This window comes from Macadamia integrifolia, chromosome 4, assembly GCF_013358625.1.
Source record: "Macadamia integrifolia cultivar HAES 741 chromosome 4, SCU_Mint_v3, whole genome shotgun sequence".
NCBI lineage: Eukaryota > Viridiplantae > Streptophyta > Magnoliopsida > Proteales > Proteaceae > Macadamia > Macadamia integrifolia.
This window is the reverse complement of record NC_056560.1, coordinates 32871836-32899371: the sequence shown is the minus strand read 5'-3', so window position 1 is coordinate 32899371 and position 27536 is coordinate 32871836. Positions and strand designations below refer to the sequence as shown.

Here is a 27536-nt window from a genome sequence, read left to right as displayed (position 1 = left end):
ATCACATCCCATCAGTTTACATCTACACCTCAATAAATATGGAATTAACAGTACCCAGTTGTTGGCTTTTCATTGGCCCCGTTTGTTTCCAGGGATTTTTGTAGGTGAAAATAAAATCTGAGAAAGTGAGGTCATCTTCCAATAAACAAGATATACTATGCCTATTTAAAGTACCCGCAGAGGGTGGGAAAATGATCAGAAATGATCAGGCCGAGTAAAGATTCCATGAATTTTCTTTCCCACAAAGTTACAGCCTCCACCAGAAAAAATAAAGAGTAAAAGCTGCAATTGTGAAGAAGGCTGGCCAGTGGCCACAGTACAGACCATTTTATGGTACTCTTGTCTCTCACTCTATATGGTCAATAGAAATGAAACTCAGCCACATGCATGGCTCTTCATGCTCAATTAGGGCCTGCCCTTAAATTGGCTCTCTTGTTTTCTCCCTACCCATTACCCATATAATTTACCTAAACGTACAAGTACTGAAGCCATCAAAATTCACAACTACCCAATTCATAGCCATTTTTTGTAACCATTACTCCATAGCCAGCCTCAAATCGAATCTAAGAAACAAGTTCCACACGCACAGATAGATAGATATAGTAGTAGAATGAAGCCAGGATCCAAAATTCCAAATACTTTTATCTATAAGCCAGTACTCTAGAAGTTTCCATTTCCTCAAACTCCTCAAGCTCCAACCCATTTCTTACTATACCCACCTTTCTCTTCTATGATTAATGTCATAAATGGATCCAAGCTAACCCCTTACTGTGAATTCCATACTATCGTGCAACAGCTTCGTTATTATTAGAGCCCAAATCATTTAAACCTCTTCCATCTCTCCCTGCTCACAACCACCTTAACTCCCCCTCTTCTGTATCATCATCATCATGGACTACTATGGTAGCAAGAGAAATCTTTGGAGCTTCATAGACGAAGAAGAGAGGAGCCCAAGAACCCACGATCCAATGTCAGAACCGGATCCCCAGTTCAGTCCTTCCAGGCCTTCCTCAGCTTCCATGATCCAACTTTCACCTCCAAGCCCTGACTCACCATGGACACTCTCTCCTCTCCACCCCTCCCCTTCCCCTTCCTTACTCTACCATTGCGTCGCAGCCCTCCATCGCCATGAAGGCAGCATCTTATCTATCGCCGTCCTTCGCGGCATCGTCTTCACTGGCTCCGAGAGCAACCGCATTCACGTGTGGCGACAACCGGAAATCATTGAGCGTGGCTACGTCAAGGCCAAGTCCGGCGAGGTCCGTGCCCTCTTGGCCTACGGTAACATGCTCTTCACCACACATAGAGACTGTAAGGTTCGGGTCTGGAGAGTTTCGGTATCGGAGAATTTCCGATACAAGAAGATCACAAGCTTGCCTAGACGAAGCTCTTTCTCTCTCTTCTCGAGGACTAGCTCCCACCAACACAAGGACTCCATTTCTTGCCTAGCTTACTACCATTCCGAGGGGCTTCTCTATACGAGTTCCTGGGACAAGACAGTCAAAGCTTGGAGGGTCTCGGACAAGAGATGTGTTGACTCGTTCGTGGCTCACGAAGACAATGTCAACGCGATCGTGGTCAACCAAGAGGACGGCTGTGTTTTCACCTGCTCATCCGATGGAACGGTCAAGATATGGAGAAGGGTTTATGGGGAGAGCTCTCATACTCTGACCATGACACTCAAGTTCCAACCTTCTCCTGTGAATGCCTTGGCCTTGAGCTGGTCGCCCACCTCTTGTTTCCTTTATTCCGGTTCGTCTGATGGGTTCATCAATTTCTGGGAGAAAGAGAAAGTGTCAGGCCGGTTCAACCATGGTGGGTTTTTGCAAGGGCATAGGTTTGGGGTTCTATGTTTGGTGGCAGTGGAGAGGTTGGTGTTTAGTGGTTCAGAGGATACGACAATAAGGGTGTGGAGGAGAGAGAAAGGGAGTTGCTTCCATGCTTGTCTGGCTGTGTTGGATGGCCACACAGGGCCTGTGAGATGCTTAGCTGCTTGTTTGGAGATGGAGAAAGTGGTGATGGGGTTCTTGGTGTATAGTGCGAGTTTGGATCGGACGTTTAGAGTTTGGAGGGTGAAGGTGTTCCCTGGAGAGACAAAGGTGAACTTGGAAGAGAGTGAGACAAGGTTGGATCAGAAGAATAAGATCATGGAGTATGAGACCAGTCCAGTGTTGTCGCCGTCCTGGGTTGAAAGGAAGCTTCAAGGTGATCTTTTAAATTAGTAACAAGGAATCGAATTGAACCAAATCAAACCAAACCAAATCGAACCTATTAACATTTAACAGGGTACAAGTAGTCTAGTGATGATATGCATGATTGTGACATTCAATTTTACCATTTTCTATTTCCCTTTTATTTCTTTTTCAATCTCAACTCTACTCTCTTTTTCTGCTTAGGAATGTATTTCTCCATATATCTTAAAATGTAGGGAAGAAAAATTAGGGTTGGGGCGCAGACATGGTTTTTTTGGACCGATACATCGCACTGGTGGCAGCATCATATCAGTATCGGATATACTGTGTGTGTGTGTGTGTGTGTGCGTGTGAGAGAGAGAGAGAGAGAGAGAGAGAGAGGCCATCTCAGATTCTCAGTCTAGAGCATGGATAACCCAATCAAAGATATAAGAAGTGGCTCTTAAATGTGAGAGTCCAGTTCCAAAATCAGAATTTCGGATAGAGAGCAGGTAGTATGGTTTTATCCTACTGCAGAAGTGGGTGGGGATCTCTTCCAGACCATCTCTTGAGTCACTCTAGCTTCTTTCTAAGCAAACATTATTGCATCTGGGGGTGTCAAAAATGAGACCGATAGATGGAACAGATTAAATGATCAAAATCGATCGATAAGGCTGATCAAAACCAACCATTTGAACTGAAATCAAAACCCCAAAATTCAAAATTCAATATGTCATTACTAAAGTCAGCTTTTCCCGAAGAACCAAAATAGAAATTACATATATCTTTCTCAAGTAAACAAGAAGGAATGAGGCTGAGCCACATCAATCTAGTGCAAAATTACCTGTCATCGACAATATTTAACATGGAACAGAACTTTGCTCAGGACAAAAATACATGTATACATATTATCTGTATGTATTTACAGAAAAGAATTCTCACTGACCTGCATAACTGAGCTCTAAATGTTGTTGATGGGTCTATAAGCACCCCAAAAAAACCAATTTTCTCCAGTGTTGTGGTCAAGAAAAAAGATAGGAGGGCAAGCAAATCCTGGTGCGAAATTTGTCCAGCCCTTTTTCCATTAAATTTGTTGAATCCCAGATCGAAAACTTCAATTAACCTTTGGGTCAATACCATCATAGAGCTCCAGCAAAGATAAAATGCGGCCAACACAAAAAGAACTTTCACCAGTCTTCAAGCCATTCAGGAGTGTTGAGTTCATCTGTGACTTCACATGGACCAATATCCGGAATTGAGCAGTCCTCTATGCGATTTTCCAAATGTAGGGCTATACGAGAAGTAATCTCATGAGGAACAGGGAAGTCACCCTCTACAATTTTTTTCCAGTCAACACCATCAAACCACCGGTGACTTTTGATGGAATCAGGACCTTGGCTTCCAAGTCTTCCATTCTCATCAACCACAAGCAGCTGTCAAATTTACAGAGGGAATGCAGCCAAGTCATTAGTGTTTCATGTTACTTCAGACAGAGAGAAAAGAGTAGAAATAGTCGTACCTTTGTTATAAGATCAACTGCTTCAGGGCTTAAAGTCTGTGGAAGATTAAGATGTCCTTTTGCGATCTTTGCAAATGTATCAAATTCACTTTCTCTCCATGATCCAAATGGCATTTCAGCTCGTAGCATGAAATATATCAAAACTCCTAACGCCCACCTGCAAATTTTCATTTGATTAGTTTAAAAACATATAAATAAGATCGATTGAAAACTACAACCAAATCTACCTAAAGGTGTTGAAAACCTTTTTATAACTATGTAAGCATTTGATAATATATCAGCATTTCCATGTCTGCTTATGCAACATGACACCCATGAACCTAAAGCAGATACAAAATCTGGTGAGAAAGATGGAAGGAAGTAAAGGTAGAAACCATGAACCAGAGATTCAAACCTGAAGAATGTAAACCCACTGAAACAAAAGAATAAAAAACAGCCAGAAATGTTATTTTTAAGCTAGCATCATTGGAAACTTCTTGATGAACATTGATAAGATTAAGCAAGAAATTTTTTATAGAGTGCTTCTTTACACTAAAAATATTTTTTGAAGTAGCTTATCTAGTTTTCATGTATTTCTTTAGGAACTTAAAGAAAAATTCTATAGGACAGTCATACAACCGGCAATGATGTATGGGGCAAAATGTTGGACAGTAAAGATGTGTCATATAGATAAACTAAGTGTAGTAGAGATGAGGATGTTGAAATGGATGTGTGGCAAAACGAGGAAGGATAAAGTAAGGAATCATTATATTAGAGAGGATTCGGGAGTTACCCCAATTCATGATAAGCTCCGAGAAAGTCGCTTGAGTTGGCATAGACATGTTCAATGGAGGCCTTGCGATGCACCAATAAGAAGGACTTGATTCAGATTGAAAGAACTAAAAAAGGCAGGCCAAAAATGACCATAGAAGAAGTAATGAGGAAAAACATGCATAGTTTAGGACTAGCCCGAAGTATGACCTCGAATAGAGTAGATTGGAGGGCAAGAATTCATGTAGTCGACCCTATTTAAGTGAGATTTTACTGAGCTGTTATTGTGCTGCTGTGTTCCTTTCCTTTACTAGTTACATTATTATTTTGTCTTTGCACAGATCCAAGTAGCCGACCCATTTAGTTGGGATAAGGCTGAATTGTTGTAAATGTTGCTTCTTGTTATGCTTGTTCACCCCTTCTTCCTCACCATGGCAAGTCTTCCTGAGATAACTTGATGAGAACAACAAAGGAAGGCATCAAATGACCCTTCCAGACCAGTTGGTATAGATGGGTTCTGCTTTGTTTGAGAGATAACTCTACATATTTACCACCATTGGGATTGTTCCTACAGCTCTCTATATGATGACTTGATGCACTTCCTGATTTTCTTCCATCAATCATAAATACAAATTTTATCAGAAACAGCCTCCTCGTGGAGGCATGGATTAAATATTTAATTTCCCAGAGATTTAATATCAAAATCTGGTGAACCCCAATAGCATGGTTCTTGTACTTTGTCTCAACACAATATCTCAAAGAAATTTGAGGGGTCCACGGATGACATCCATAGGAAGGTGAGGCACTTAGGAATGAACCCAGCTAAATGTTTTCATCTCTTTTAAACGCAGGTACTTCTGAACAAGTGAACCATGTCTATGGAACCTTTCCAAGGTTTGGAGAGAGATGAAGGACCGTTATTCAAAATAACTTCTTCTAGGCAACACCCATGACCTGCACACATCATGGGCAGAGATATCGCACTTACAGGTAGGAGAGAAAAGCAGATCAACAACAGGTTCTAATGTAGGACTAGATTTGATAAGTCAAACTAGACCCAAACTGCAGGAACTTTTAAACTAAGAACAACCAATAACAAAGTAGGACAGAAGCTAAATAATTCAGACAATGAAAATACTCCAAATCTGGAACATTAATTTATCAACCTCAAAGGGCAATACTGCTGATCAGAACAGTATAACAGACCAAAGAGGATTTCAAGGGCTTCAACTAGAGTTAGATCACCATAGAAACATGAACCAGAGGTCAATAGAACATTAGGAAACAAACCAAGCCAGTCAACCACAGATCTGGACACTTCAGTGCACTAGAAGACGAAAAATAAGAGATTTTTAATGTCTTCAAATTGGCTGGTCAGAATTGGACCAGGTTTGGATAGAAGGTAGAGTACTAGGTGGGAGGGAGGTTCGATCCAATTTTCGGCTAATTCTGATGGCTGAAACTGTTTCCGGTAGCCAAAAACTAAAATAGAAACTTCTGAAATTTCTGGGCAGAACTGAAATATAAACACCCGAGTTGTTGAACACTAGTAGACCTTGAAACAATCTCTGAGAATAAGGAAAATACTTGAAGAAGAAGAAAACACACTAGTAGTAGATCCTCCCGGGCTTCCCACAGCAAGGAGTCGAATGGATCAAACACCACTCCCTTCCACTGTGATCAAACACACAGCAGTCCCAGTAGAGACATAGCAGCAAACTTCTTTTTTTCATTCGTAAATCGTGATTCTACTAATGAGAGCTCTCCTTTATTTATAATAATGATTGGGGGGTGATTACAATTTAGTAACTTCAAAGTTACTAAAAAACTGAAATAAAGATTACTAATATCTAATTACTAAATCTGAAAAAGTAAACTAGGAAATAAAACAACTGGAATTAGAAATTAACTTATGACTGAAAATTAGAAGCTAACTAGGTACTGAAATTGGAAACTAAATATCCCCATCTAAAAAGGAAACTAATGAAAAAGAAAACAAATAGGTGAATCCCTCATTCAATCTTAGAGCCCCCCTTTTAGACCCATAAAAGTGGTCTATTACACTCAAAACACATGGGATCAAAGGCCCAACATGTATGGAACCCAACTGTAGGCTTATTCCTAATAAAATAAGCATTTTTTGGTGATTAATTTGCATCAAATCTCCTCTTCTTGAAAAAATTCATCCTCGAATTTTGCAGTGATAAGGGGGAAACAACATGTGCATAGTAGCTTTAACCATTCCCAAACAAAATTCTGGTTGCTTGTAGACTTTTGGAAGGTAGTCTTCAAGGCAAGGAAATTTCTCTTCAAAGAACCATGATGGCATAACAAACTCTATATGCTCAACCTTTGAATCGATACCAACTGTGAATGTTGTGTATAGAATCGTCAATGTTGGTAACCTTCTCATCAAGGATTGGAACAAACTCTTCATTCTCATGAATCTCAAAGACTTGTTGTGGAGTTCTTTCAATCACTACCTCATCTTCCACGGCTTCAATCTTGTCTACTATGCTCTCTTCAATGTAGAACTCTTCAGTGGAATCTTCTATCTCTTGACCTTCTGTCTTTGAAGCTTCAAGAACAATCTCTTTAATGTGAACCTTGACTTCAAGTTCTTTTGGTTTGAATCGAGGTATCTTCACTTCACATAGAGGAGTTGTGCCTCTTGGGGGTGTTGAAGTGTTAGGTTTAGTGGCTGAAAATTTTTTTTTGACCTTCCCAGCTTGATGACCAAACCTTCTACCTACCTATGCTATGAGTTCCTCCTCTCGAAGAGCCTTGTCAAAGCAATCTCTCACTGTACACACATTAGCAACACCAATTCCTCTATTAATGTTAGCTCGCAATCCCAGCCAAAACCTAGAAAGTAATTGCCTTTCACTCTCCCTAATGCCTGTGTGAGAATAAAGTGCATCAAATTTGTTCATGTATTCTGCAACAATCATATTTCCTTGACGAAGAGAGTTCAGCTCGTCTTGTATGCGAGCTTTAAAATTACGTGGCAAATACTTGTCAGACAGTTCTTACTTCATCTCCTCCCATGTAGTAGGTTTTCTACCACGATCTTTCAGTTCACGCTCATAGGTTCTCCACCAATCATGAGCAACCTCAACTAGCTTACCACGAGCTAATTTAATTTTCCGCTCCTCAGACAGATCATAGTAGTCAAAGTAGTCATCCAATGCAGCTACCCAATCATAGAACAGTTAGGGGTCATGTCTACCATCAAAGTCCTTCAGATCGAGCTTGATCTTCTGTGAATCTCTAGAGTACCTCTGATATGTGGGACATTTAGTCTCAAAGTAACCCCTTATGTGTTCTTCAAAAGTAGGTTGCACTACAGGAATCCTTTGTGGTGCCCTCAGATTAGGGATAGGTCTCCTGTTCGCCAACTGAGCAGTTACATTCAATGGGGCGTCCACTTCGGGTGTTGTATGTGAGTCATCGGTAGGTTGTTGTGGTTGGGTCTCCACAGCCAACAACCTTACATTCAATTCAGTCCGCAAAGCTTGATATTCAGCCTTCATCTCAGTTCTCATATTTTGTAGCATCTCCATAAGAGAAATTAGGGTGGGGGTGTTGTTCTCGGCCATGCTCTAAAATCACTTAATGTAAGACTAGATTTGATAAGTCAAACTAGACCCAAACTGCAGGAACTTTTAAACTAAGAACAACCAATAACAAAGTAGCACAGCAGCTAAATAATTCAGACAATGAAAATACTCCAAATCTGGAACAGTAATTTATCAACCTCAAAGGGCAGTACTGTTGATCAGAACAGTATAACAGACCAAAGAGGATATCAAGGGCTTCAACTAGAGTTAATCACCATAATAACATGAACCAGAGGTCAATAGAACATTAGGAAACAAACCAAGCCAGTCAACCACAGATCTGGACACTTCAGTGCACTAGAAGACGAAAAATAAGAGATTTTTAATATCTTCAAATTGGCTGGTCAGAAATGGACCAGGTTTGGATAGAAGGTAGTACTAGGTAGGAGGGAGGTTCGATCCAATTTTCAGCCAATTCTGATGGCTGAAACTGTTTCAAGTAGCCAAAAACTAAAATAGAAACTTCTGAAATTTCTGGGCAGAATTGAAATATAAATACTTGAGTTGTTGAACACTAGTAGACCTTGAAATAATCTTTGAGAATAAAGAAAATACTTGAAGAAGAAGAAAACACTTGTAGTGGATCCTCCCGGGCTTCCCACCACAAGGAGTCGAATGGATCAAACAACATTCCCTTCCACTGTGATCAAATACACAGCAGTCCCAGCAAAGACATAGCAGCAAGCTTCTTTTTTTCGTTTATAAATCGTGGCTCTACTAATGAGAGCTCTCTTTTATTTATAATAATGATGGGGGGATGATTACAATTTAGTAACTTTAAAGTTACTAAAAAATTGAAATAAAGATTACTAACATCTAGTTACTAAATCTGGAAAAGTAAACTAGGAAATAAAACAACTGAAATTAGAAACTAACTTATGAATGAAAATTAGAAAGTAACTAGGTACTGAAATTAGAAACTAAATATCCCCATCTAAAAAGGAAACTAATGAAAAAGGAAACTAATGAAAAAGGAAACAAATCAGTGAATCCCGTATTCAATCTTAGAGCCCCCCTTTTAGACCTATAAAAGTGGTCTATTACATTCAAAACACATGGGATCAAAGGCCCAACATGTATGGAACCTAACCCTAGGCTTATTCCTAATAAAATAAGCCTTTTTTGGTGATTAATCTGCATTAGGTTTCACCAATGATACCCCCTGCATCAGACACATCCCAAACAGGTGCCCCCGAAAATCTCATCACCTAATCTTCGACCGACAAGTAATATGCTTTTGGATAGTCAAGGAGATGACAACACAAAAACCAACTGCTTTTTTATATGCAGCATTCTATTTCTTTCCATATCACAGATTAATTCATTCTAGGACAAGCAGCCTGGAAAAATATCAGATTTCTCAAAGTGAAAAAAAAGGGGGCAACAATAATATAATATATATATATATATATAGAGAGAGAGAGAGAGAGAGAGAGAGAGGAAGGTAATCAAAATTAAGCTGAAGGAGATTGATTGGGAGTATCTAGAAATACTCAGCCTATGTCAGACATAGTTTAGAATATTCTACAATATCCAAAAAACTGTTGTCATTAATTCTATTTGAAGTAAAATGACAAAGGCAGCCCTCAGGATATGATTATCATTTGACTCATGCCATATCTGAAAAACACTAAGGGTCCGTTTGATAACGTTTCTGCCGTTTCTGTTTCAAGAAACGGCGGAAACATAAATTTCCGTTTCTAGAAACAGAAATGGAATTGAAGGTGTTTGATAAGTCATGTTTTTAGAAGTCGATGGTAACCAGTGAAAAATTGCCACAAGTCGTTTCCAGAAACGACAAAACAAGTTGAACTTGTTTCGCCTGGGTCGTTTCTTGAATCATAAATAAGTAAAAATTTCTATTTCTATTTCTATTTCTAAAAATAAGTGAAACGGAACAGTTTTATCAAACGCTTTTTGCTCCGTTTCTGCTGTTTCTGGAAATAGAAACGGCAGAAACAACAGAAACGCGTTTCTTGAAACGTTATCAAATGGGCCCTAAAGATCAGCACTTACTCTCACTGTCTCGCATATTCATGAAGTATAACTTACCAGTCAGCAGTAAGACCATGCCCTTTCCCCTGGAGTATCTCAGGTGCTAAATAGTCTGCCATCCCGCATATGGTGAAAGTACGTTCACTGGTCAACTTTTTTCCATATCTGAAGTCTACTAGCTATAGTACAGAAAAAAGAGACAATTAACACAATGAGATGATAGTATCATCATCTTGTCTTTTCTCTTTCCCCCAAATGACTGAATTCCATTAACGATGACACAGGGAAAAAGAGAGCCCATGTAATTGAATGCAGTTTAAATGATGTACCTAGACCAACCTGTAGATGACCAGTCCGGTCTAACATTAGAACATCTGGAGACACACCCCTATAGAGAAGCCCTCCCTACAATTAAAGTAACACAAGAAGATCAGTGAAGAAGAATCCAACAATTAGATAATTTGCCACGGAGAACAATTCTTGGCCAAATGTTCTCAAAGGAAAAAAGAAGTAAAATTCCTACATAGACATCAGACCTTGTGCAATTCTTCTAATGCGATGACGACATAAACGGCACAAAACCGTGCTGATGTTTCATCCAGAGGACTGTGAAGTATTGAAGCCAGTGGGCAAGCCAGGGTTGCATTTAGCAATATGCCTGCATGTGTTAGATTGGCACAGGTACATAGGATTTGTGGGACACTCAGCGATGGGCTCAAACTTTTCATCAGGTCTTTCTCTTTCAAGACCAGCTGTTCCTTCCCAAGTTGTTTGATCCTCTGCTTCAAGAACCTTTTCATGCTCAGCATAATTTCTGATAATCAGTCACGTCCAGAGAGAAGCATCCATCACCACATGCATGCAAATAACACAAATAAAAATGTGTTTCTAACTTGTCACATACAACATGAAATATACATGAATTCACTTCCATAGACGTGGAGGAACCACAGAAGGGAAAGTACACAACCAGCTAAAGAGAGTAGTGCTCCCATAGCAACTGGTGCATTTGGAGAACGAACCATCATATCATACAGCAAAAACCAACCTGAACCTCTCAGAAGGACGAGTCCAATCTCACTGCAATCGGTGGCGTATACACACCTCTGCCACTCCTAGAGGGGCAAAAACCATCATAAGTTACAACTTACTCTTTTTAACATTAAGGTTCTGGCAATATAAATTAACAGGGTTTTGACCAATAAGGTCCTGACAATATAAATTTCAATTGGTTTCGAACCAAAAAAAAAAAATTACCAGTGAACATTCAATAACAAACATTTTCAACTCGCTTACCACGTCAGCAAATTTAACTTCAGCAAACCCGGCTACATTAATATCTTTAGAAGATTCCCTATAAGTACTCAAAGCATGATCTTTTGACCTGATAGCAACAAGTTAGTTGTATTAAGAGATGAAGTATTTAGATCAATAGAATGAACGGGGGCATCAGAAGGGTAACTCCAACTAAAACTCATAATTCACTAGAATTTGAATGTCATGAATTCACAAGAAGAAAGGAAAAGTAGATTTTTTTTTTTAATCATTGCAACACTCCTTGAGAAAGATTGTACACACCTATGACCATCTTGTGAAAGCTTTGTCAAAGGTCCAACCACAGAATCAAACTTCTCTTTTGATAAAACAGAACATATTACATCACCAACTGCAATTGCACTTAAGGAGTCAATTTGTTCACCAAGAAGGGCCCATTCCCCAAAATAGCTTCCTTCTGCCTTCTCCACTGATAGTTCTTTATTGACTTCAGTACTATCTTGTTGATCCGGATTACTGGAGAAGAGGCTGCATACATTCGGACTTCTGGCAAAGTCCATGTCATAAGTGATTCTCACTTGACCCTTCTGGATAATATACAATGCAGAGAGACATTGATTCTGCAAAGAGATGCAAATTACTCTTTAAGAATAAAAATATATGCAAAGAGAAAAATAAATGGTTTATAGTAGAGAAGGTTGGCCTGGTGGCAACCCAAGAGGGGATGAATTTTGTAATGCAGAAGAAAGAAGAAGTTCTACAGAGAACAGAGTACCTTATCAACTATCGATTGGCCATCTGAGAAGGAAACTTCAGAAAGAGAATCAGCAATGTGGCTCAGCTGTAAGATTGTCAGTCTGGAAAGAAGCTCTACTGACCGGAGTAACCTCAATGATGATAGGTTTGAGAACTCGGACATAAGTATCCACCGAAAATCTTCTCTCTTCAATGCCCACAGTGTCCCATTTGTCACAGCACGAACAGATGCCTGGAGTGGTTTGTTATACCTGTTTAATCATCAACACCCAAGAGAACCACTGACAGTATTAACATGGTAGAGAAAAGATGGACCATCAGAAGCAAAACTCAAAAATATCCTCTCAATAAATTGCATGCATCACTTGGTTTTCCAGTAGAGCCAAAACAAGAGTCACGTGAAAAGTGCACAAAAACAATTTGCTAAGCATGTTCGTTTTAGCAATTATGTTAAACATATCTAATTTTACTTATATTTTCATTTGTTTTCAGTTCAATAATTCTCAATTAACAAGATATCACCAGCCTATTCTCTTGTTCCAGTGACTCAATTTTCCCAACAGGAACAATATCATATTAGTGGAAAGAATATCTCACATTAGAGCCAACTCTCCAAACGATGACAACTTTTCAGCAGTATATCGTTGAAAAACCCTGGGCACCTCTCCATTTTTCTCTTCCTGCCATTGAACTTATCCAATTAGTATTGAGACAGAAGTCAATATAGGAAATTAGAACAAATTAATCTCGGATAGAAAGATTATAAGAGGGCCCTCGTGACAATTCATCAAGAGAGAAGCTGAAAGCTTTAGACCATCTGATTACTATGTGCCCACACTAAAATAAGCACCTGAGTAGCTAAGACCTCAAACTCCCCGCTGCCAACAACATAAAAGCTGTCACCCTCTCCACCCTGCAACATCCAATAAGTTACACATGTAAGAAACCAAATATTGTAAATCTCATAGTCCATATCAAGCACGGTGATGGTTTCTATGAGGGTTGTTACCACAGATCTAGAATCAAATCCTATCTTCACTAGCAGAAGGATGCCTTATGGGTGAAACCAGAAATACTCTGCCCATGGGCCTTCCCCCCTTGCACAAATGTTCAAGTTGGATCCTAAACATTAATAAAAGAAGCCCCCCCTTCTCTTCATGAGGATATGTGTGAAGAGGTTGAGCTTGTCATAGGACCCTTACAGAGATAACTCATGCAATCATGTTCAATTGATGAAATAATTGTAATGTAGAATCAGTTCAACTAAGAACCAACTCTACAGCCTACAGGAAGATCAATACTCTAAGAACCAACAACTTTCAGCAGTAATACCAAGCCTTCAATTGTCTCTCACTTGTAGGTTAAATTGCATAACAATAAAATAAAGGGAAATTTACAGCGCCACCCCCTGGAGAATGCCACTATTATAAGAATAGCCCCTCTGTTTCATCAAATTAGACTCAGACCCCCTACCATTGTTAAGGAATATACCTTATATGCTAATGTCAACCACTATATTTTATTTTAAATACCAAAATGCCCTTACTACCTAAAACTATGTACATTTTGGTACTCGTACTATATTTCAAGTCCATATGCCAAAGAAGTCCACCTCCGCTGCCACCGCCACCGCCACCGCCCAAACCAGAAGGTGAAGGTCTCTCTCTCTCTCTCTTTCTCTCCGTCGTCTTCTTCCTTGCAGCTGTGGCTGAACAGAAGCGGAGGAGCTTTTTTCTTCTCTACTGTCTTATTCCCCGTTGAATATGTTTTTTCTTCTCCACAGGCCCTAAGCCCACACCACCACCCTCTCCTGCCTCCTCTCTCCTCCACTGCCCCAACCCAACCGCTTCCCTCTATAATATCCCCACCTTATCTTCTTCACTCATATCTCTCTCTCTCTCTCTCTCTCTCTCTCTCTCTTGGTGTTCTTCCTCTGTTGCTCTTCTTTCAGGTTGTCAATATCAATGGGTATGGTGGTATGGTGGGAGGAAGGAGAGACGTTAAAGACGTGAAGGAGAACAAGGAGATTTAAGATCTGGGGAGGTTCTCTGTGGTGAAATACAACAAAAATCAATGCCATTATCAAGACGGTGGAAGAACTGATGATAGCACTCTGGATTTCAAGGCAGTTGTGAAGGTGCAAACCCAGATGGTATCAGGGTTCAAGTATTACCTCACCATCTGTGCTTCTCATGATGGAACCCTAAAGACTTATGATGCCATTGTCGTTGTGAAGCCATGGGTTCGGTCCAAGCAACTTATTACCTTCACCTCTGCCATTAAAATTTACTGACTTTAAAAGCATCATCCTCCTTTGTGCTTTCTAGGGTTTCTCTTTACTTTTATGATGTCCTTAAAATTAGTTTTGTTTCAATTGTTGTAACGTTGAGGGTTGAGTTCATAGGTTAGGTTTTACTGTAAAATAAGGAAGTCTGGAGCTGATTTGATGATCTGAGCCCCATGAATGCTACCCAGGAGTTCTGTTTGCAAAAGAATGCCAATATACATTTTAACTTGGGTTAAAACATGAGTTTTAGTGGATATGGTATAATGGTCATGTTAACTCTCCATTTAATAGTGACTAACAGTAGGGGGTCTAAATCCAATTTGGTGAAACAAATGGGGAGTTCTTATAATAGTGGCATTCTCTAGGGGGTGGCGCTGTAAATTTCCCTAAAACAAAAGATGATGAATAATAGAAAATAGATAAGGAAAGAAGGGATAGGGATGGGTCTCTCACTCACGGCTTCTCACCGTATTTTGGTCTCTCACCAATGGCATTTCACCGTCCTCTCTCACAGCACACAAAACACAAAGCTATGTTTTCTTTTCAACTCAAAGTCGTTGGTAGGACTCTCAATGGTCCATTCATATATATTGATAGTTGCTAAAACCAACAAGGATAAAAGCAAAATAGGAAGTCTCTTACAAAGCAATATTGAGACTTGTACAAAAAGCTAACTAAGATCTTAGCTATTAAACAAAAATAGAAAGCACTAAAGACAAATAAAATCTGAGCTAACAGAAAATAGAAACTAATTTTAAAAGGCAAACTTTAAAAGATCCTGCAGCATCTTCCAACGTAACCTGTCCTTGGGTGCCACAAGATTTGGAGTAACAAAACCTCCACTCAAGCTGTCCATATGGATCCACACTACTGTTCACATTAACAGTAACTCGGGAACAATAATCTTTTTCTGATCTATTCTGGTCCTCCTCTTCTTCATGCTTTGATCTACATCAATTTTGGAATTCCCACGGCAGTCGTTCAGGTTCATTTCCATCATATGGGGACGGGAGTTCCTTTCTCAATACTTCAAGCAAGCCACGGGAGCTGGGATTGCACTTGATAGTTGAAGCTTATTCAGCAATTGGTTCAGTCACTAGATGGACATCTCTATCTGCACAGGGTCCTGGAGGCTAGCTAACCGAACCAACTAAGTACATGATCAAGAAGCTAGAATGAACATCTTGCTCCACTGGATGCCGATATTGCCTAACAGTGGTCAGCGGTGGATGAGTTGGCTAAACAGGAGTGGATATGAATGATATGTACGTTGGTTTGTTATTGAAGAGAAAAAGAGGGCGCTTTAATACTGCCCCTATTAAAAATTTCCTTTTTTTTTATTATTATTAAAATTGCCATTGCCCAAATTTGTCACATTTCATAAATATATAAATACCATTGGGTTTATTTGACATGAATAAACATCATTCAATAAAAATTCCAGACAGCTAGGCCTGCCACTAAGTTGTCTGAATTATAATTCCATCTACTTTTACCATTGTGGACCTTGGCGCAATGGTAAGATTATTCCATTGCAATCTAATGGTCACGGTTCAAGTCAGGAAACAACCTCTCCGTGAAGCGGGGGGTAAGGCTGCATACATTATGACCCTCCCCAGACCCCACAATGGCGGGATCTTCATGCACTTGACTTCTGGTAAGCCATTCTTTTGTTGCTAGTCATGTTCGCATGATTTGCAAGAAAAATGTGAAAATTGGCCAGTGAGGTGTAGCATTGACCCGCTTCTGGTGTTTGGGAGGTCTTTGAACCTGTGAGTTGTCCTAGTCTAACTAGGTTAAACTGGAGAGTCGGGTCATATTTTTTAAAACTTCCATGTCAGACCATAAATTTTGAAGGAAATGAGTTGATCACCATTTCACGATTAACAGTTTCAAAAATGATGTGCCCACAATGGCACAATGTTAAAAGTTCTATGACACAGATCAAATCGATAGATTTTCTGTCGTGGGTTTTCTTTTAAGATAGAATAAAAGATACAGCCAGAAATGGAGCCGCAAGGATGAGGAGAAGAGAGAGAGGAGACAGAATGCATAGAAAGAAATGTGGGGAAGAGAGAGGGGAGGGAAAGAGATCTCAATCTCACTTCAAACAAAAAAAAAAATCCTATTCCATCATCAAATTGTGGGGGGCTGTTAAGCCTTACATATATTTATAAGAATCAAACTAAACTTATCCAAGAAGGGGGAAAACCTAGGAATCTCCAGCCATAAGCTATGTTGGGAGAGTCCTTAATCAACTTACAACAATAACAATGAACTCGGCCTTAACCCAACTTAATGGGGTTGGCCACATGGATCCATGAAAAACAAAGTAGGGAAAACTGAGAAACAAAAAAAGGAGGAACGAAGAGATGCAGAAATGAGGGATGGGAAATGGGATGAGAAATGAAAAAAAAAAGAAACATGAAAAAAGAAAAATTAAAAATGAAAGATGAAATTAAGAGGAAAGAGGCATAGCCCAGCAAAGTCAGGACAATCTCTACTAAATGGGGTTGGCTACATGAATCCTTTCCCTCCAATAGGCTTTATCCAAGGTGATATTTGAGACAAGACCTAACATGCATGTCATTCCTCACAACTTCTCCTATGGTCATTTTAGGCCTGCCCCTAGCTCTTTTAGTTCTTTCAATCGAAATCAGATCACTCCTTACTGAGGTGTCTCCAAGCCTCCATTGAACATGACCATACTACCTAGAGCTTGTCATTAATCAGAGCGACTCCTAAATCAACTCTAATATGCTCATTCCTTACTTTATCCTTCCTAGTTTTGCCGCACAACCATCTCAACATCCTCATCTTTGTTACACATAGCTTCTTAATATGACACTTCTTAACTACCCAACATTCTGCCCTGCACATAATAGCCGGTCGTACAACAGTCCTACAAAACTCTCCTTTAAGCGTTAAAGGAATACGTCAAGCACACAATACTCTGGCCGCACCTCTCCACTTCATCCATCCCACTTTAATTCTTTGTGAAACATCATCCTCTATGTCACCACCTTTATTTATGGTTGACTCCAGATATCTAAAATAGTCACTTTGTGGTATCTCTCTCTCAATTTTCACTGTCATTATCTATTATAGTGTGACTAAAATTACACATCATTCTACAAAAAGGACGATTGATAATAGCCAAACCTCCCCAATTGTTGTGTTATAACTCCACTCCTATTCATGTTGTTGCTTTTGGAAGATAAGAAAATTACAGCATTGCCCCTATAACTTATATTTGGTTTTCTATTGTTTGGGGTGGGCCCATAGGTAATACTCTATCTCCCATCGTTGAGATCTCTCTCCCTATTTCTCTCCTATAATGTCTTTTTAGTTCAACAGCAAAGCAATATTTCTTTCTCATCCCTTTTCCACCATCGACCACTCTACTTTATTCCAGCTCATCAATCTTAGTTATTTACCTTATTTAACTCTGATTTATCTTGGAAATTAATAACTTAGAGCTGGTAGTTTTTCTTTTGAAATATGATCGCTAGATTTGACATCAGATTTTATCCAAATCTAGCCTTCAGATTAGAATCTCCTACCTCCAACCCTTAAGTGAGCCCATCATCTTCAGACCCATCGATCGATTTTCATCAGATCTGATTGATCTGCGTCATTTCATGGATCATTGCAAAAGCTCTAGTTGATACAGAAAGGACAAGAGAAGAAACAACCTGCTGCACAACAATATCGCCAGCCTGCACCTCAACTCTTTGCATACAATCCAACAAAACATGGCATTGAGAATCAGTAAGTTTCCTGAAGAGAAAATGATCTTGCAAAGCCCGTTCAATATGAGCCTGCAATAAGAGGCGGAAATTAGACAACTGAACACCCCAAACAGAGAGATTAAGGACTAGCTGTAAGTTTAAAATTGCTTCGATATAATATCATCTACATTTTGTGCAAAACTCAGAAATGACAAATGTAAGAGAGAAGATCTACTTCTTCTTCCCAGGTCTTCCGATGGGATGGAGATGGGGGAACCCAAACTTGGCCATTCTCCAGAGAAGATTCAATGGCCCGGATACGTGCCCGTGACAGATCATGCCTTATACGATGGTTCCTAGTGTTCCAGCTTACAGTAGAAGGAGATTCAGACCCCGTCACCTCCACAACTTGAGGCAGATGTGGGATTGCTGATTGAACCACACCAGTCTGGGAAACAAAAAAAGAAGGTTAAGCAAAAACAACAAATCCAAGTAGACACAGAAGAATATCATGAGTTGGTCATGAACCAGAAACTCCCTTACATCTGTGATCCCATTAATATGCACAACTATGACAGTGATGTCATCAGTTCGAGTTTCATACTGCAGCCAAAGTCGATAAGATTCAGCAACAATAGCTGCACAAGCATCACGAGGATCCTTGAATTTCGCTACCTGAAAAATTGGTAATGGATTAATGTAGCAAAAAATGTACAAGGATAAAAGAAAATGTAAAACTAGAAGGGTAATTTTTAATGTGAGGGATGAAACCTGACAAGAAGATAATTCATTTCAATAAAGCAAATGCAACATGATTTTGATATAAGCCAGGGAGATATGAACTGAAAGAAAATCATTCTCCTGTAGGTTGTATCTGATTAGAGGTACAAGCTTTCATTTATAACAGCTTTGTCATAAACTACAGAATAGAGAAAACCATGGTTTAAGTAAATGCATCAAGATGCCATAATCGCGACTAACATAATATAATTTCCAAGCAGATAACCAAGTACTATATTCACCAAGAAAAATGTTCTTTTATTTCCTAGACAACTTTTTATATTACAGATTATACTCATGGTTTAAAGTATCTCCGATACCAATACGATACCCTCCGATAGGTATCTTAAATTTAGCAGACCGATACGATACACACCAAACAATACATGGAATTTTTAAAATCCTTTCATATCGATATATATCGATATGCACCAATACACTATCAATACGTACTGATACTCTATGAAAAATATAAAATCGAGGTGAAATATACGTTTCGATATGCATCAGTGAGTATTTGTATGTATCGATCGGTACGTATCAATGAGTATCAGTACGTATCGGTGAGTATCGGTATGTATCGACTAGTACGTATCGGTGAGTATCGGTATGTACCGATACAGTGCGCTACGGTCATATAATGGCCAAGATGGGTATTTTTTCAGAAAACATGATTTTTTGAGGAGTTTTTGTTCCAAAGTTGCTGCCAGCCATATTTCTCTCTAACTAAAGTGGAAATCAAGGTTGGGAACAAGGATTTTACATTTATGGGACAACTACAAACCTTGAATTCTTAGTGCGATACCCTCAATTTAGTGTTTATGCATAATACTTGTTATCAATAGCTTTTTTTAACAAAATTTTTATGCAAATGTGTATAAAAAAGTGTTTCCTATCCATTTATGTGCGTATCTTTAGCGTATCTTAGTGTATCTCCGACACGATACAATACCTTCCGATACGTATCTTAATTTTGGTCGACCGATACGGAAACCGATACCGATACTTTAATCCTTGATTATGCTTCTTTCCTTTCAATATTATAATGTAAATTACATGAAAATATGAAAACAAAGGATGAAGGGAGCAATAGGTTTATCAAGAAATTTATTTACAACGCAAGTAACAAGTGAACATAAAGCAAATCAGCACCTACAACTTCAAACAGCTCAGCTTACATGGTATACATGATGTGTTTAGTAATTATAGTTTAAAAAAGGGTTAGCCTGAATGTAAATCCTAACCCAACTCCAACCCCAACCCCACCCCCCCACCCCAAAAAAAAAAAAAAAAACACATATCCTAGCCAATGCCCAACCAATGAGTTTAGACAACACTCAGGTTGGGAAAAAGTCAGGGAGACTAAGTCAACCAGGATTCGCCTGATCAGCACTATATTGTGACCATAGTTTCCTGGTGTGTTGTCGTAGACCCCTTCCAAGTACAGAGAACTGTTGGCAAACTCCTTTTTTTATTATTATTTACAACCCCTTGGGTTCAGTTCAAAATTATGTTCTTCAGAATTTTCATGCTTTTATAACTTGGAATCAGATTGTTCAGATCACCCAATCCCTATAGGTATCAGATGAGAGTGATCAGGATCGGTATCAGTCCAGCACATTCTGTCCTCTTATACTGACCCTAAATCAATTGCTACGCTACCAGCTCTAGCAGTCACTTCGACGAGTTATGAATAATCCCATGGCAATCCATTTGAAATTTAGGAGTCAGGACACATGGAATTACGAAACTTAGTCAATGCACATTACCAAACCTCTTCTTTTTTTCCCTTTTTTTAGGGGGGATGGGGGTGGGGTAAGTTCTCCATCAGTAACTGGATTACCCAATAAGGTCTTTGTCACCTTGAATAATCTAGGATTGTTGAGCTGGGACAACCCAGGAGATATAAGTTTAGATCAAAATAATAATAATAATAATAATTATTATTATTATTATTATTATTATTATTATAATAAAATAAAATAAATAAATAATACTAATAATAATAAATTAATAAATAGAAAGAGATTAGGATTTTATCAAACAATGCAATCTTGACCTTGCTCAATGGGGTTCACAGTCTTGACCTTGCTTAATGGGATTCTTCTTTCCTGTTGTATCCATACTTTGACTATTGTACTTCACATTCTTTCCTGACAAAATTCAATATTCATCAAAAATCTAATCAAACGAGTAGTGAACTCCAAATGGATCTTTGCGGTGAAGCAGAATATGGATGGGACAATTGACTGGTACAAGGCCAGACTGGTTGCTAGGGGTTTCACTCAAACCTATGGTCTTGACTATCAAGAGGCCTTCACTCCTGCTGTAAAGATGAACACCATCGTGTGATACTATCTTGTGCAGTGAATCTGGGTTGCGAATTGCAGGCTTGCAGCATTTGGACGTTATGCATTTCTTCAAGGTGAACTATCAAAAGAAGTGTATATGGACATTCCACCTGGGTTCTGATGCCCTATGACCAAGGACAAAGTTTGAAAGCTCAAGAGAGCTATATATGGGCTGAAACAATCTCCTCGTGCCTGGTTTGGGAGATTTCATAAGGCTATAGTGGCTGTAGGATACACTCAAAGCAATGCTAACCACACTCTATTCATCAAATGATCTGATTCCAAGATAGCCATGCTCATTGTGTACGTTGATGATATTATAGTTACTGGGAATGACACGCAAGAAATTTCACGCCTAAAAGACCTTTTTTTTTTTTTTTTTTTGATAAGCTTCATGCCTAAAGACATTTATTTGGGTCAAGAGTTTGAAATCAAGGGCCTAGTAAGCTGTGCTATTTCTTGGATTTGAAGTTGCTCGTTCTACCAAGGGTATGCGGTGGAGGTGGTGGTGTTAATTTCCTGCTCACTATTCCATCGAACATAGACTTTCAAAGGCTGGTCTGGTGACTCCCGCTCAGCTGAAGAAACTGTTTGCTCCCCCTGAACAAAAGGAGGAGTAGCCGTCTCAAGAGAAGGAACAATAAGCGGCACATCTTCACCAAACAAAGAGGACTCCCCCCATGAAGAGGTGCCTGAGAGAAGTAAGTAACAGACTCATGGAAACCACATCCATAAAAAACAAAAAACTGATGAGAAGGAGGGTGGTAGCATTAACCTTTCTGAGTAGCAGAGTAACCTATAAACACACACTTGATGCCACAGGGATCTAACTTTCTACTGGAATGGTGATTGCAGACAAAGTAGAGACAACCGAAGACTTTTGGTGGAAAATAAAGGTTGAAGAATTCTGAAGAACCAGGGTGGGAGACTGAAAGTTAAGAACTTGGGTAGGCATCCGATTGATGAGGTATGTCGTAGTCAACACAGCCTCACTCCATAAGATGGCTGGGACATTCACCTCAGAGAGGAGGGCATGAGCCACCTCTAGGAGGTGCCAGTTTTTGCGCTTGACCAACCCATTATGAGCAAGTGTGTCCACGAAACTGGTCTGGTGGAAGATTCCCTAGGCATCAAGGTAGGACTAGAAGGATCCCTCCATATATTCTTTACAAGTGTCACTACGGAGGATTTTGATGGAGTTAAATTGAGTTTGGAGCATGCTCCGGAAAAGCTGAAAACAATGGAACACCTTAATTTTATAACGCATCAAATAAACCCAAGTAGTCCGTGAGTAACCATCTATAAACATAGCAAACCAATGAAAACTAGATATAGAAGTGCAACAGGCAGAGCCCCAAACATCAGAGTGAATTAACACAAAAGGAAAAGAACTTCTATTAAATGAACTAGAATAAATAGTACGTGTTTGCTTGGCTAAAATTAAAGCATCACCAAAAGAAAAAAAAAATTCCCTATAAGATTACAAATTTACAATGCTGAAATAAAGTAGGAAAAACATTAAGTAATGTGCCAACAGGGGGTGGCCTAAATGCCTATGCCAAAGAGATAGTTCCAAGGAAGCTGCTGAAAGACCGGTCAGATGTGCCTGACCAATCAAAGAGATATCATCACCGAGCAAATAGAGACCACCATGCAGTCTACCACAACCAATCTTTTTCTCGTGACCAGATCATGATACACACACTGAGAAGGAAAGAAAGTCATTTTACAGTTCAGATCTGTAGTAAGATAGCTAATAGAGTAACAGGAACCAATGATAAAGTAGGAGAACAAGTAATAGACCCCTTTCCAGAAACAGAGGAAAGGGAGCCATCAGCGACAGGGACCTTGTCTTTAGCCGAAGAGGAACGATCAGTGGAACGCATGGTAACCATGGGCAATCTATGGTTGCATAGAGTTGAGAAGAAACGACATAACCAGAGAGTCATCAAAAGTCCACTTATCCTGAGTTGCACCTGGAGTGGTAGACTGCGCTGTTTTTCCTGTCAGGTAACCATCATATCCACGGGCGTTGATGGCAAGATAAAAAGAACGGGAGCACATCAAATAGTTTCTCCCATTCAGACAAACAGAACTGACAGAGAATGAAGGAAACAACTGAGGTGCTCTAGAACTCACCCCATCAGATCCAGTCGATGCATCAATAACCTCTAATATAGTGATCAACAAAAAAATGGCACAAAGGGATGAAGAAAGGAGGCTAGAACAAACCACAAGACCCTGTAGCACAAATTGTAGGACATAGCAACACCAATAATCAGGGACAGAACCTTGAAAAACCAAAATCAATAAAGGGTTAAAACCCTAATAAATCAATTTTTCTTCCTGGAATGTTGACCTGAGATAGTAAAGGTGGCTACCACACGCCACAAAGCAGATATACAACACCCAATAAAGACATCAGCAAGTAGGGAGCCACTACTCTGACATCAAAATCGAGCAGGGTGAAAAAACCCTAAAAATCAATAGGTGAAAAAAAAGAATGGGTCACTCAGATCATTAGAGAGAAGATATCTGAGAGCCCAAAGAAGTAGAAGAGGAGGCTAGAAGTAGCTCTCGGTGGTTTAAGGAACTACCACTGAAAGAGGAAGGCGAGAGAGAGGCGGTGGTGGTAGGAGGCATTGGGGCCAATGTCGAGAAAGAGAGAGAGGGGCTGATGGACCTCTAGGGTTTGGCTCTGGCTCTGATACCATGTTCGATTGGAGGAATTGACTGGGCTGTCAGAGATACACCCATATTACAACACTATCAAATGCTAAAGCTCCTCATATTTTCTGAACCAATATATAATTTAAAGAGTTTTCCCCAAGGCATCCTCACACACTTGATATTCCTATGTGTCTGAAAACTAAATAGACAATTCCCCTCTGGAATCAGTTCCCCTTTTCTTTATATCCTTTTTGGTCATTAAATCAGGTTCCTTTAACCTTTTTTTTTTTTTTTTGGGTGTATTCTCTGGTTCACCTCTTTTTGCTTGATGCAAAAACTTCTGATTGTTTTATCCTCAATAAAATATTTACTGCTCTTGTCAAGACAATAAAAACCTCGAAAGAACAACTGATCGGCTAAATACAACAGACTATCAAATGACTCTTAACAAGATAAGTACTTGTATTGCCATAAGTGAAATTGGACTGAAGAAATTTTAGAAATTTATGAGTTTGAAGACATAATACTGTCTGGACAAAGATACTTAATCAGACTCATGAACTGCAGTTCTGATATCTCGTTCTTTTGATCGTTCTTTACTAGAGTTGCTCTCCCTATATTTCCTAAAAGTCAATAAAATCCCCGAAGGTTTAAAGACCAATTTTAACCAAATGGCTAAACCAAAGGTAGTCTTTCTAAAGGTTAACATGGATGATGCTGAGGCAATATGGCAATCTGGTCCTAGTGGAGGTGGGGGATGTATCTCAATTGACTAAATTTCTGGCTGGTTCTCATTTTAACATTTACCAAGGAATGATTTCAAATGATGCGAATACAGTTTCAGGTATTGTTGGTTGGACTGAGCTATTGCCAGCAACAGATACATTTAATACTAATATCAGAAGTTACTCAATGGCTCTTGTCAAGAAGGTTGACCACAATAGCAAGTCTCTTTCTTCTATATAGTATTGGTAGAAGTAAATCAAAAGTTGCAATATGGTTTTTACTACTCTCTATCCCTTTATACAGAAAGAAAAATAATGGTGTCTGTGAGATTCAAATGAGGTCCTCGAGAGATTAAGCAATTGCCAAAGACCAGCATTTTTTATTTTTTATTCTTTTGGTGCGAGTAGGGGGAGAAGAAGGGTAAGCCTTCGAATTTAGTTGACTCAATTCTGGATCTAGAGGAGTAAACTTGTTCTCCTTATTGTTTTGCAAAACGTATCTGCAATTTGCTTTTCTTTGAGGAGTAAAATCATTAAGTTCCCAGGACTAGGAGCCTAGGACCACTATGTGCAGTACTTATTTTATCAAGAATATTGCATCCATACCTTACACAATACACATTTCCATTTTTTAAGGGAAAATTATAAAAAATAAAATAAAAAAGGAGGTCAAACAATACCTCTATTTCTTATAAATACAAAAGCTTCAGGATAAATCAGGTAATAAGGACCAGCTAACCCATGCCATCACCAACTTTCAAACACAATTATGTGAGTATTATAAAATGCTTTCACATTTACTTGGTAATTGGTATAAATATACTAATTTAACATGGAGTAGAATGTTGATAGGGGTATCAACATGTGGGGTTGTATTTCAGTGATGACCATATTTCTAATAAATAAGTTTTTTTGGGTGAATTTAAATAATTTATGTTCATTTCATATATTATATATATATATATATATATACTATTATTTACATATTGCTTACGAGCAAATATATAGAGAATTAGGAAGAGAAAACCTATAAGGCACTAGAGAAAGCTCCAGCCATAAAGAAGGCTAACTGGTCAAATATTCAAGCAACCAATGTCCCATAATTAATAAAAGACAAACAAGGAAGCCCTTACCATGTCAACCACGGTTTGGCTAGAAAGGAACTCGAACACGCCATCACTAGCAATCACAAAGAATGGATGATCTGGTGTGAGCTCCAAAACAACAATCTCAGGGGTAGCAACAACACCAATACTCTCAGCAATGGAATCACCTATACTTCTCGTGAAAGCTGTACCAGGATACATCCCATTTTGCACCCAAAGTCTCGGTGGATCACCATCATCACCTTCTTCTGTGTCCCAACACTGCACATCTGGGTTCTTCAGACCTTCTATTTGATCCAAAGTGAGAACCCTAGCTCCACAATGCTTAACCCTTTCCAGCTCGTCAGCTCGAAAAGGAGTCTGATCGATTGATAGGTCCACAGCCACAATGTCCTTCCCTCTCCTCTCTGCAATAACAGCCCTAGAATCCCCTGAATTTGCAACAAATAATGTCCTACCCCGAACTAATATCGTGATTCCTGTAGTCCCACTCATGCTATCATCCAAATTATCCAAATGCAACTGTGAATTTGTCGCCAAGAAGGCAGAATGGAAAGCCTCAATGGCATCCATAGGAAAACAACTACTTTTAAGCAAATTCTCACATAATTTCCTCTTCACAAACTGCGAGCACTGAGCTCCATATTCCCCATGCCCGTCAAACACCCCGAAGAAGTGGTCGTCAGGGCTAGACCCAAATGGGGTGTAAATGCAGAAACTGTCCTGGTTTGCCTTGTCAAGTGCTTCTGGGTAATACCCTCTCTGGGACAGAAACGAATACCTCAATTCATAGTTTCCCGCAGGAACCTTAACTGTACGAGACCCATCAGGAGGTAGAAACTGTGAAGAAACCCTGGACAGCCGAGCAATACCCATTTCAGAATCCCTACTTAGCTGATTCAATTGATCCCCGCTCTCTTCTTCTTGATCGGAAGAAACGGGGGAGTGAGAGGAACCCGCAGCTGCTCTCACATTTTCACCTTCTTTAATCTGAGAATCCCTTGGAGTTTGGGGTATTGCCCCGATGCAAGCCGTCGAGTAGAAGCACCCCATTACTGATTCCCACCAAACGAAACAAACCCAGATCTCAGAGTTGTGAGTAACCTCATCCGGTTCCTTGAAATTAGATTTCTTATCGCTCGCTACCGGTTGGAGACAAACTCAAACACCATCTTCCCAGCCTCCCAGATAGTAAAATGCATGCATCAGACTACTTCAGGTTCAACAACTTCTGTCAATTCCAATAAAAAACTAGATTTACCAACTCTGTTTACACTTTCCAGGAATGCAATCTAGTCGATTCCACTCAAACCTTATCTCGAGGAAGTGGTCTCTGACACGCAGTTCTTCAGAAAAAAACTGATCGAATACCAAGTACAATCCGAACCCACTTCAACAGTTACTGAATTTCAATCGAGACTCACCTCATCTGCAGTTTTCCTACCTTCCTGAGTACATATATGTATATACACAGTTACACACACAAACACACATGTTCAATAGAACGGTTAGAAAAACAGTGAGAGAGGGAAAAAAAGGGAGAAAATCAAAAACAGTTTAAGAAACCGTACCCTGTAACCAAGAAAAAAAAAATGATCCGAACCAATAACAATTCGAAGAAACCCAAGAACAAAATCAGAAAACTCAGTCAGTACTCAGAACTAGGTACAGAATTAAGCCGGAACTCCTCAGCAGTATTTAGGATTGGCTTCATTAATCTCTGCTTTCCCTCTTCTCTTCTCCAATGGGCGAGCTGCCAAAAATATGACGTTGGGGGTGCGTATTACGCATACATCATTG

At 39.4% G+C, this 27536-nt stretch overlaps 2 protein-coding genes across 7 annotated transcripts; one reads left to right on the top strand and one right to left on the bottom strand.

The window, feature by feature from the left end:
* The first annotated feature begins 604 nt into the window (after nucleotides 1-604).
* LOC122076458 (protein JINGUBANG-like) lies at nucleotides 605-2454 on the top strand. Its single transcript, XM_042641759.1, has one exon. The coding sequence runs from the start codon at nucleotides 891-893 to the stop codon at nucleotides 2220-2222; it is 1332 nt and encodes a 443-aa protein (XP_042497693.1). The 5' UTR covers nucleotides 605-890; the 3' UTR covers nucleotides 2223-2454.
* Nucleotides 2455-2888: 434 nt separating this feature from the next.
* Nucleotides 2889-27536, bottom strand: LOC122075405 (protein phosphatase 2C and cyclic nucleotide-binding/kinase domain-containing protein). Of its 6 annotated transcripts, XM_042640420.1 has the most exons (17): nucleotides 27308-27528; nucleotides 27049-27184; nucleotides 25764-26967; nucleotides 18648-18779; nucleotides 18340-18552; nucleotides 18069-18194; nucleotides 12937-12999; nucleotides 12684-12766; nucleotides 12106-12337; nucleotides 11634-11950; nucleotides 11352-11439; nucleotides 11026-11170; nucleotides 10592-10869; nucleotides 10395-10460; nucleotides 10113-10234; nucleotides 3691-3847; nucleotides 2889-3604 (listed from the first exon to the last, which is right to left on the bottom strand). In XM_042640420.1, the coding sequence occupies exons 3-17, from the start codon at nucleotides 26787-26789 to the stop codon at nucleotides 3359-3361; spliced, it is 3294 nt and encodes a 1097-aa protein (XP_042496354.1). In that variant the 5' UTR covers nucleotides 26790-26967; nucleotides 27049-27184; nucleotides 27308-27528; the 3' UTR covers nucleotides 2889-3358. The 6 variants fall into 6 exon arrangements, 4 of the variants coding, with proteins under 4 accessions (XP_042496354.1, XP_042496353.1, XP_042496355.1 ...); XM_042640419.1 differs by having other exon boundaries at nucleotides 25764-27180; XM_042640421.1 differs by having other exon boundaries at nucleotides 11104-11170; nucleotides 25764-27184; nucleotides 27308-27526.

Coding starts and splice junctions, on each gene's coding strand:
- LOC122076458 (XM_042641759.1), top strand. CDS start 891: ATGGACTACTATGGTAGCAAGAGAAATCTTTGGAGCTTCATAGACGAA.
- LOC122075405 (XM_042640420.1), bottom strand. CDS start 26,789: ATGGGGTGCTTCTACTCGACGGCTTGCATCGGGGCAATACCCCAAACT. Junction 18,553..18,647: donor ATATTAATGGGATCACAGAT/GTAAGGGAGTTT, acceptor TTTGTTTCCCAG/ACTGGTGTGGTTCAATCAGC. Junction 10,235..10,394: donor ACCGGACTGGTCATCTACAG/GTTGGTCTAGGT, acceptor TCTGTACTATAG/CTAGTAGACTTCAGATATGG.